Source organism: Hipposideros armiger, unplaced genomic scaffold (assembly GCF_001890085.2).
Source record: "Hipposideros armiger isolate ML-2016 unplaced genomic scaffold, ASM189008v1 scaffold_136, whole genome shotgun sequence".
In the NCBI taxonomy this organism is placed as follows: domain Eukaryota; kingdom Metazoa; phylum Chordata; class Mammalia; order Chiroptera; family Hipposideridae; genus Hipposideros; species Hipposideros armiger.
The window spans coordinates 1305423-1316115 of record NW_017731486.1 but is presented as its reverse complement, the minus strand read 5'-3'; the positions used below and the strand labels follow the sequence as shown (position 1 = coordinate 1316115).

Sequence of the window (10693 nt, the reverse complement as noted above, 5' to 3'; positions counted from 1 at the left end):
TCGAACCACTGTTGCTCAGAGCTCAAACTCTTGAGCGAGCTCTTAACCAACTGAGCCACTCAGCCGGCCCTCTCCTTCAATTTTAAATGATGACCTTGCTGGATAAAACAATCTAGGTTGTAGGCATCTGTTTTTCATCCCTTTGAAGACCTCCTGCCATTCCCTTCTGGCCTGCAGAGTTTCTAGTAGAAAAGTGGCTGATAATCTTATTGGGGTGCCCTTGTATGTAACTTGCTGCCTGTCCCTTGATGCTTTAGGATTCTGTCCTTGTCTTTAACCCTTGCCATTTCCACTATAATGTGTCTTGGTGTGAGGTTGTTTGGGATCATCTTGGTTGGAACTCTCTGCACTTCCTATGCTTGTATGTCAATTTCCTTTGCTAGTTTAGGGAAGTTTTCAGTCATTATTACTTCAAATATGCTCTTGATCCCTTGCTTCCTGTCTTCTCCTTCTGGTATTCCTATGATGCGCATGTTGTTGTGTTTGATGTTGTCGCCTAGCTCTCTTAAACTATTTTCAATGTTTTTTATTCATTTTTCTTTTTGTTGTTCTGCTTGGATGATCTCTGCTATCTTGTCTTCTAAGTCACTGATTTGATCCTCTGCTTCATCCAATCTGCTAGTAATTCCATCAAGTTTGTTATTTAATTCAGTAATGGAATTCTTTATTTCTAGCTAGTTGTTTTTCATGACTTCTCTATCCTTCTTTGCATTTCATTAATTTCCTTGAGCATTCTAGTAATCAGTGTTCTGAACTCTTGTCTCCGATAGGTTGTCTACCTCTATTTGTTCTAGTTTCACTGATTCAGGAGGTTTCTTCAGTTCTTTTATTTGGGATGTGTTTCTTTGTTTCCCCATTCTGGCTTACTCTATGTGTTTGCTTCAATGTATTAGGTAGATCCCCTAGGTCTCTAAGTGTTTTCTGGGTGGACTTATGAGTCATGTGTCCTTTATATTTCAATTACCCAGACTCCCTTTTTCCCCCCTTGTGTGTGTGTGTGTGTGTGTGTGTGTGTGTGTGTGTGTACCAGAGGTGTTCTTTGTGTTGTGTGTCTTCTGTTGAGGTCTAATTTTGATTGTTTTCGACTTGTCAGTAGGTGGACTTGACTCCCAAGCTGACTAGCCATGTGAATTAGCTGTGACCAAAGTTTATAAGCTGTTGTGTGAGGGTTGACCCCTCTGATGAGGCTTGGCCCCAAGGGGCTCTTTTGCCTGTAACAATTTCCCTTTGGGTGTGACTCTTGTAGGTCAGACCCGTAATGGTCTGGTTTTATCTAAAGTTGGTCTCTGGGTGTGATGATTCTTGTGCTTCTTTGGCTGTGCCCCGCTGCAGAGTGGGTTTTAGGGCAAAACAGATCAACAGGCATAACCACAACAGCCACCAAAGGTAACCAGATACTCTCTGATGTACGAAACAACCATCACCCTACACTCAACAGGTACAGAAATATCAGTCATACAAAAGGAGAAACCAAACCAATAGAAACAAAACAACAATGAAAGAGAAAAAAACAAAAAAAACAAGGAACGAATAGCTGAACAAAATAACGTAAAATATCATAGACTAAAAAATAGAATAAATGCGAGAAACAAAATAGCAACAGCCTTAAAACAAGAACAACAACCAAAAAAAAAAAACTTGCAGAAAAAATGGAAAGAGGGAGGCAAAATCGAGCTGTGAGAAGGAAGTAGAAAGGAAGGGAGAGAGAAGGTAGAAGAGAAAGAGAAAAAAGAAAAAAAAATATATGTGTGTGTGTGTGTGTGTGTGTGTGTGTGTGTGTATGTATCTACACTCCCATATATATGGACATATATATCCACATATATGCACCTTTATACATGTCTATATAAAAAAGCTAAAAATACTAATGGAATAGAAGAATCCAAAAACAATCAACACAAGCAACCAATGAAAACCCCCTCCAAAACATCCAAGAGGACCCAGTTGACAATATAACACACCAAAAGAGAAATCAAAACCAAAGACAAACAAATCAACCAAAATAAAAAAAGGGAGAAAAAACAGGAAAAAACCAGTGCTAATCTTGGCTGAAGTCCTCCAAGCTCTCCCCAGGCTTTCCTCTGCTATACATAAACTCCTCTGCGTTTTGTGGGGGCAGAGTCAGCCGCCTCGCACCTAGAGTGAGCCTGGTAATGCAGGTCTATTTTAGATGAGTGGGGTAATGAGGTGTGATTGGTAGTTTTTTTTGTTTTTGTTTTTTTAAGATTTTATTGGGGAATCGGGGGAAGGGGAACAGACAAGTTGCTGTTGTTTTGTTCTTCAGTCTAGTTGTGGAGGATGTTGCTTCACTGGCCCAAGTTGGCACCATCATTGCGCTCTTCCCGGGCGAGGCAGATCAGTCGCCGGCTTCTGGATGGCCGCTCACAGCGGCTGCTGGCCGCTCACGCTGGCTGCCGGCTACACATGGTAGCTTATGGCAACCCACTGCAGCAGGGGACTGCAGCCTACACCGTCGCCAGCGACCCATGGCAGCCCAGCTCCAGGTCGAGCTGTTGTTCAGCATCTTAGCTGTAGAGGGCAGTGTCACTGGCCCTCATATGTGGGATCCAAACCAGGGCCCTCTGGTGTCCCAAGCCAGTTCTTAACCAACGCACCACTCGGCCGGCCCCTGATTGGTAGTTTTTTTATAAAGTGAATGCTGTTTCTGCTCCGCCTGCCCAGTGGTACTCTTGAGTTCTGTGCCCCGGAGGGCTGGATGTGCGTCTTTGGGCGCTTTTTCCACTGAGGGCTGTTGTGGGTAGGGAAGTTGGAGATTCCAGAGCTGCTAGGAGGCTCTTGCCAGGAAAGCCTGAGTGACACAGCAGCTGCAGTTGTTCAGCTTCTGGAGCCTCCCAGGAGAGGTGGGGGCGGGGACAGCGTGTTTAGGCGCACCCTCCTGCAGCCTCTTCCTGTCTGAAAGAAAAGGGAGAAAAAAGAAAGAAAGAAAGAAAAAGAGTCCCCTCGCCACCGCTGTTGTGAGCTCCGATGCTCCTGCAGAGCCCCTGCTGTTCTCCTGGCACTGCAGCTTGTGACTCTGCAGCTGAGGGGTGCGGGCTGTGTCTCCACGCTTCTGGCTTCCCTCTTCTCCTCCTCTGCTGGTTTGAGATTTCTGCCTCAGAGTCTGCGCGCGCCCTGGGGCTTCTGTGCACTCCTGGCCGGAAGGTCAGCCCAGAGGCTGAGCTTGCCCCAAGCTTCAAACGCCAACGCAGTGTCCTGGCTTCCTACAGCTCCGCAGTGGGGGCGCAGACAGACCTCATTTCAGCTCACCCTCTCCTGTTTGTTCCTGTGCTCGCCCGGTCTGAGGATTGTCTTAGCACACTCCAGCCGGAGGTGTAGGGAGCGAGCCGCGGGAACTCTCTGAACTGCTCTCTGAGACCCTTAGTCTCAGCAGCCGCCTCCATGCGCCTCGCCTCCCTCTTCCCCCACTCCCCCGATCTGCCCAACTTTAAATACTTGGTGTGGGAGTCCCTTGCTGCTCAGCGTGCTTGGTAGAAGTTTGTTTGCTGCGCTCCAGCAGTTCAAATTGCGGTGATTTCCAGGGTAGAACTCAGGGAGCCTGCCTCACCGCCACCATTTTCGACCCCCACCTTGACCGACTAGTCATTTTCTTAATAGTGTCTTTTGATGAGCAGAAGTTTTTACTTTTGATAAAGTCCAATTTGTCAGTTTTTAGTTTTGTAATTAATGCTTTCTGGACCTGTCTGGGAAATTCTTACCCCAAGGTCTCAAAAATATGTTTTTTAGGGGGTGGCTCAGTTGCTTAGAGCGTGAGCTCTGAGCAACAGTGTTGCCGGTTTGATTCCCACTTGTGCCAGTGAGCTGCGCTGTCCGCAACTAGATTGAAGACAACTGACTTGAGTTGAGCTGCCCCTGAGCTGCTGGTGGGTGGCTGATGGCTCAGTTGGTTAGAGTGCGTGCACTTTAACAACAAGGTTGCCGGTTCCACTCCTGCATGGGATGGTGGGCTGTGCCCCCCACAGCTAGATTGAAAATGGCGACTGGACTTGGAGCTGAGCTGTGCCCTCCATAACTAAGATTGAAGGACAACTACTTGACTTGACGCTGATGGGTCCTCGGAAAAACACACCTGTTCCCCAATAAAGTTAAAAATATATATGTGTTTTATTTTAGAAGTTTTGCAGTGTTTACCTTTTACATTTTGGGTCTGTGATTTATCATGAATTACATTTTGTGTATGATATGATAGAGGGGGCTGAGCTTCTTTTTTCCCCCACATGGTTTATCCAGCACCATTTGTTGAAGACTTTCCTGTCCCCCATGAATTCCTTTGAAACGTTTGTTGAAAATCAATTGACTTATATACATGTGGGTCTCTATCTGAATTTTCTGGTTTGTTCCATTAATCTGTCTATCTTTAATGACTGTCTTCGTTACTTTTGCTTTAGTAACTGTCTTTTCAAGATGGTATGGCTATTCTAAGCTCTTTTCATTTCTAAAAATTTAGAATCAGCTCATCAATTTCTTTCAAAAAGTTTTTTTCTACCTTACTGATGTATAATTTACATACTATAAAATTCACCCAGTTGAAAGGGTACAGTTCTTTGTGTTTTGATAACTGTATACCTTATGAAGCCAGCACTACAGTCATGATATGGGGCATTTTATCACCCCAAAGATTCTCTTATGCTCTTTTGCATGCACTTCCTGGTTGGCCACATCTGGCCCAACAGCTCCACTGATTGGCTTTTTGTCACTACACATTAGTTTTGCTTGTTGTGGAATTCCATATACATGGACTTATACAATGTGTGTTCTTTTGTATCTGGATTCTTTTGCTTATTACTGTTTTTGATATTCATCTATATTGTTGTGTCTATCAGTAATTTGTTCCTTTTTATTGCTGAGTAATGTCCTGTTATAAGGATATACTATAATGTTAATTGTTTGCTTGTTGACAGATATTTGAGTTATTTCCATTCTACTGTGAATAAAGGTACTATGAAATTTCATTGACAAGACTTTGTGTAGACTTACATTTTCATTACTCTTGAGTAAATACCTGACAGTGGAATTGTTAAGTGATACAAGTGTATATTAATTTTATAAGAAACTGTTAAGCACTTTTCTAAAGCAGTCGTGCAATTTTAGATTCCCACCAACAACAGATAAGAGTAGTAGTTGCTCCACATTCACACTAACACTTGGTATTGTCAGTGCTTTTCATTTTTTAGATTTTATTGGGGAATTGGGGGAGGGGAACAGCGCTGGGGAATAGGGAGAAGGGGAACAGACAAGTTGCTTTTGTTCTTCAGTCTAGTTGTGGAGGACGTTGCTTCACTGGCTCATGTTGGTATTATCATTGCGCTCTTCCCGGGTAAGGCAGATCTGTCGCCGGCTTCTGGACAGCCACCAGAGGCTCACGGCAGAACACACCGGCTGCTGGCTGCTCACACTGGCTGCCAGCCACACACGGTAGCTTATGGCAGCCCACTGCAGCACGGGCTGAAGCCTACGCTGTCGCTGCCCACTTACAGCAGCCCAGCTTCAGGTTGAGCTGTTCACCATCTTAGCTGTAGAGGGCGCAGTGTCATTGGCCCTCTTGTGGGATCCAAACCGGGCCCTGCTGCTCAGAACTGGTGTCCCAAGCCAACTCTTAACCAACGCGCCACTTGGCTGGCCCTTGTCAGTGCTTTTAATTGTAGTGAGTGTAGAGTGGTATTTTGTTATTGGTTGGAATTTGCACTTCCCTAATGAGTAGTGATATTGAGCGTTGTTTTCGTGTGCTTTTGACTATTTGTATATTTTCTTGGGTGAAATATCCATTCATATATCTTGCTCATTATTTTTTGAGTTATTTGTCTTATTGATTTATAAGATAGTACCTTACAGCTCTGAGCAACAGCAGTTCGAGTCCAGCCCGAGCTGAGCAGCCGCTGAGCTGCCAACAGGTGGCAGGATGGCTCAGCTAAAACAAAAAAACAAACAAAAAAACAAACAAACAAAAAACCCCAAAAAGATAGTACCTTACGGATATATAATATTTAATAAGTCAAATATATATAGTATACAGTTTTCCCCTGAAAATAAGACCTAATCGTAAAATAAGCCCTAGCATGATTTTTCAGAATGCTCGTAATATAAGCCGTCTACCCCAAACATAAGCTCCAGTTAAGATCATCAGCCAGACATGACTGTTTGAATAAATGTAGATTTTTGTACATGAATAAATGAATAAATATAGATTGTTGGAGCAAAAATTGATATAAGAACCGGTCTTATTTTGGGGAAAATACAGTATATGTACACACACACTCATTTTTTCTGAAGAAATGAGTTTTTTGTCAGCTATGTGTATGACAGATATTTTCACTGAGTGTGTGGCTCGCCATTTAATTTTTCTAATTTAATTTTCTTTCAAAGAGTAGAAGTTTTAAATTGTGATGACATCTAATTTATCAACTTGTGTTTGATGATTTGTGCTTTTTGTGTCATAGCTCAGATATATTTGCCTATTTGCTTGTTCTATCATTTACTGAGAGGAGTTCTGTAATAATAATTAGAGATTCATCCATTTCTTCAGTTCTTGTAAAAGTATATCTGAGAGTTTCTGAAAGAGGAATTCCCGTGTCAAAGAGAATACATTTAAAATTTTGGTAGATATTACCAACTTGCTTTTCAAAAAAGATTCTGCTAATTTATACTTTTCCTATTAGTAGATATTCTCATGAGTCCCTGTTCATATCTTTACCAACACTGGCTGTTACACATCTTTTTGTTTTCTGCTAATCTGATGTTAGGAAAATGGTAACTTGTTTTAAAAATTATAATTGTAGTTGAACATTGTTTTTATACAGATATTAGTCATTTTTCTATGAACTGTTTACTTGTTCAAATGCTTTGTGCAGGTCTCTTGATTTGTTTATATTTTAATTGATTTGGAAGAACTGTTTGCTTTTTATAGAAATTAGCTCTTGGTTACAATTTGCTATTTTTTTTTTCACATTTGTTTGTCTTTTGACTTTGTTATGGTCAGATTTATCAGTCCTGTTATTTATAGGTTGTGGGTTTTTAAAATTGCAAAATAACATTAAAAGTGAGTACAAAGAGAAACAAATAATTCCAGTAGTATTTCTTTTCTTTCTTTTTTTAAAGATTTTATGGGGATTGGAGAGGGGAACAGTGTTGGGGAATTGGGGAAGGGAACACTGTGTTTTTCTAGGACCCATCAGCTCCAAGTCAAGCTGTCCTTCAATCTGAGTTGTGGAGGGCACAGCTCAGCTCCAAGTCCAGTCTCCGTTTTCAATCTAGTTGCAGGAGCGCAGCCCACCATCGCATTTCGGTTTCAAACTGTCAACCTTGTTGTTAAGAGCACGCGCTCTAACCAACTCAGCCACTTAGCCCACCCTCCAATAGTATTTCAATTGAATATCATAAGAACTAGTCCAAGCAATTTATGAACACAGTACTTTCACTATGTACCCTCCATCTAAAGAAAAAAATGCAAACCTTTAATTCTTAATGTTTGTAAGTGTCATTCTAGTGAAATCTATTTTGTGTGTATTTTAAATCGAGCAAATGAGGTACTATATTTTGTACTGTAGTACAAAATAAAATAGTTATTATGAACACATGAACTAATTGCTTGCAACATAGACCTATACTAATGATCTATAGTTGTGTGAATCATTAAATATATCATTTAAACTGTATTGTAAATTTTAATTTTTATACCAAACTATTCATGTGTAGTTAGTTATATAAATAGTCTTAGTAATTTATTTATAATTGTTTGGTCATAGCTTAAAGAAAAACAGCAAGATTTTATGTTGGATAGCAATAAAATGAAATCCTTTACAGTGGTGAGTTCTTTTTAAAAAGGAACTCTGTATTCTACTTTGAGTACTCTGCTCTGATTTTCATTTGATTTATTTTTCTAATACTTGAAGATTCCAGGGCTTTCAACTATTTGAGAACTAAACTGTATAATGCATGGAATGTAACGAGATAATAAAATAAAAGCGTCTTTTTAAAGGAGGGTAATGAAAAAAGTATTTTTGATTTGTAAATGCAAGATTAATTGCTGTGTTGTGTGTTTGTGGTGCTTTCCTGCTTTGGTTGGTGTTAGATGACTCTGATGATCTTTTTTCCCTCTATCCAGGTGTAATGGATAGGTAACAGAGAAGCCCTCTTCACTATCTCATCAGGGAGGCAGAATGACTGAGTGCTTCCTGCCCCCCACCAGCAGCCCTAGTGAACACCGCAGGGTGGAACATGGCAGTGGTCTCACCCGAACCCCCAGCTCTGAGGAGATCAGCCCTACTAAATTTCCTGGATTGTACCGCACTGGTGAGCCCTCGCCTCCCCATGACAGCCTCCATGAGCCTCCTGACATAGTATCTGATGATGAGAAAGACTATGGGAAGAAAAAAGGAAAATTTAAGAAAAAGGAAAAAAGGAGTAAGTGTCATTTTTCTCTATGCTTTAGATAAACTTCTACTCTAATCACAAGTACCTGCTATCTTCTGGAAATATGTCCAAAAACTTCTGCTTGATATTTTTTGTTCTTTATTTTTCAAGCTCTCAATTTTTGTATACTAGAGTTACATTTTAGGGTCTTTCACAAATAAAAATGCCAAATTTCCAGAAATAGTAAAGTTTTCTGGTGGAAGTTCCTTAAAGTAGGTGTTTAAAATAACATAAAAAGGAGATATTGGAATTTTGCCCTTAGAGCATCCTATTGTCTTGGGTTGGTTGTATAGACCAGTTGGGGTACGCTTTATTGGAACTGTGAAAAAAGTAGTTATTCATTTGTCTTAAGCAAATGCCGTGATGCATTCATTTATAGTTCTGTTCAGTAGTGAGAATGAATTGTTTAAACATAGGTCTTTAGTATGTTAAAAGCAAGTGAAGTGATTTAAGTATTGCTTTATTTTGAGTTTCACAGTATTTTTAAGTTAACTTATTTTTTAAGAATAATATTCAGATAGAATTGCACAAATTGTGTATAACTTGATAAGTTATCACAAAATGGATACTCCTGTGTAACTACCACAGGAAATGGAGCATTATAAGCACCCTAGAAATTCCCTTTCGTTGAAGCCCCTGCAAAGGGAACCCCCTCACCCCTCCCAAATGTAAACTTCTTTCAGCATAGCAAGATCCTGCCTGGTTTTACCCTCATGTAAATGGAAGCAGATTTCCTTCTGTGTCTAATTTCCTTTGCCTGATGATGTTTGTTAGATTCATCCATGTTATTTCATGTGGCAGTAATTTGTTCATTTTTATTGTTGAATTTTGTTTCATTTTATTAATATATAGAAATACTAGAATTTATCCATTCTACTGTTACTGGTCATTTGGGTTTTCAGTGTTTTTAATTTTTTAGTTTTTAAATTTTTTCCATGTGAGAGTCGAACTGGCAACCTTGCTGTTAAGAGCGCACGCTCTATCCACTGAACCATCCAGGTGGCATCTCAGCTCAATGTGCTGAGTTCAGTTCTCCAGCCGTGGGTGGGCATAGCCCACCACCGAACAGGCAATGTTGTCATTAGGAGCATGTGCTCTCACCAGCTGATCCATCCTGCCAAGTTGGCAGCTCGGGCAAAGCTCACTGGCCCATGTGGGAATCGAACCAGCGATCCTGTTGTTCAGAGCTCGTGCTCTTAAGCAAACTCTTATCCAACTAAGCCACTCGGCCAGCCCTGTTTTCAGTTTTGGACTGTCATGAATAGAGCTTTTGTGAACACTGTTACACATGTTTATGCATGCTGTTGTGTATATGCCTAGGAGTGGAATTGCTTGCTCATAGGCCCTGCTTACTTCAGCATTAATAGAGTCTACAACAGTTTTCCAGAGTGTTATATTAGTTTACAATCCCACCAACAGTGTCTGAGAACTCCAGTTACTAAACATTATGGTAGTATTAAGATTTCTGCCATTCTGGTTGGTGTGGGGTTTGTGATATTTTGATTTGAGAGGCACTTAGGAAATACCTTTAATCTTTGTTATAAAATAGCTAGTAAAGTAGCTGGCTAAATAAAATAGGAGAGTAATAGATATTAAAAAACAACGAAGCCAAACACGGATAACTCTGATATGATAGAAAGCAGTTGTCAGTGTGTGAAAACCAGGACTTCTGAGGCAAGAAAGTGGGTTGGCAGGTACGGCGACTGCTGGAGATTAAAGAATTTCCTGATTCTGTCCTCCCAAATGAGGTTTCAGTTCCTGCTGCAGTCTCCGGAAGGAACTTAACAGTTAATGACAGTAGAGCGAAGTGTGATAGGGGAATGACTGGAGCATCTAAACAGCAGTGCAGTTTGTGTCATGGTTTGAAATTAACTCTAAAATTAAAGAGACCAAATATGAAAAAATCTGAGCTAAAGAAAGTTAGAGGACATGATTTAGATGATGAAACAGTGCTCTATTTTATAGGAGTCTTCTTTCCATTAGCAATTCTGTGTAGAGCCTTTCTTGTATATTTATAATTCTTGGTTTGCCAAAATTCCACTTAAGCACATATATAAAATAAAACTAGTTCTCACCACCTACCATTGGAAGGATAACTGGCTCTCTATATGTCGTCCTCTTGAGGTCAGGAGTTGTCATGGCAACATCTCATTTTAGCTGAGAAGAACACTCCCCCCCCCCCTTTTTTTTTTCTGGGAGTACCCAGGTGGGATTGGCCATCAAGTGAAAAACTAGTTAGCTATTGCCAGGTGCCACTTTTTTTTGT

General features: G+C 40.7%; 1 protein-coding gene across 1 annotated transcript in view; it reads left to right on the top strand.

The window, feature by feature from the left end:
- RALBP1 (ralA binding protein 1) overlaps positions 1-10693 on the top strand; it is a 63073-nt gene that overhangs the window by 27661 nt on the left and 24719 nt on the right. The window contains exons 2-3 of the mRNA XM_019649944.1: positions 8120-8418; positions 8573-8639. Of these exons, the coding sequence (XP_019505489.1) occupies positions 8175-8418; positions 8573-8639 (311 nt within the window). The 5' untranslated portion in view covers positions 8120-8174. The remainder of the gene's footprint in view (positions 1-8119; positions 8419-8572; positions 8640-10693) is intronic.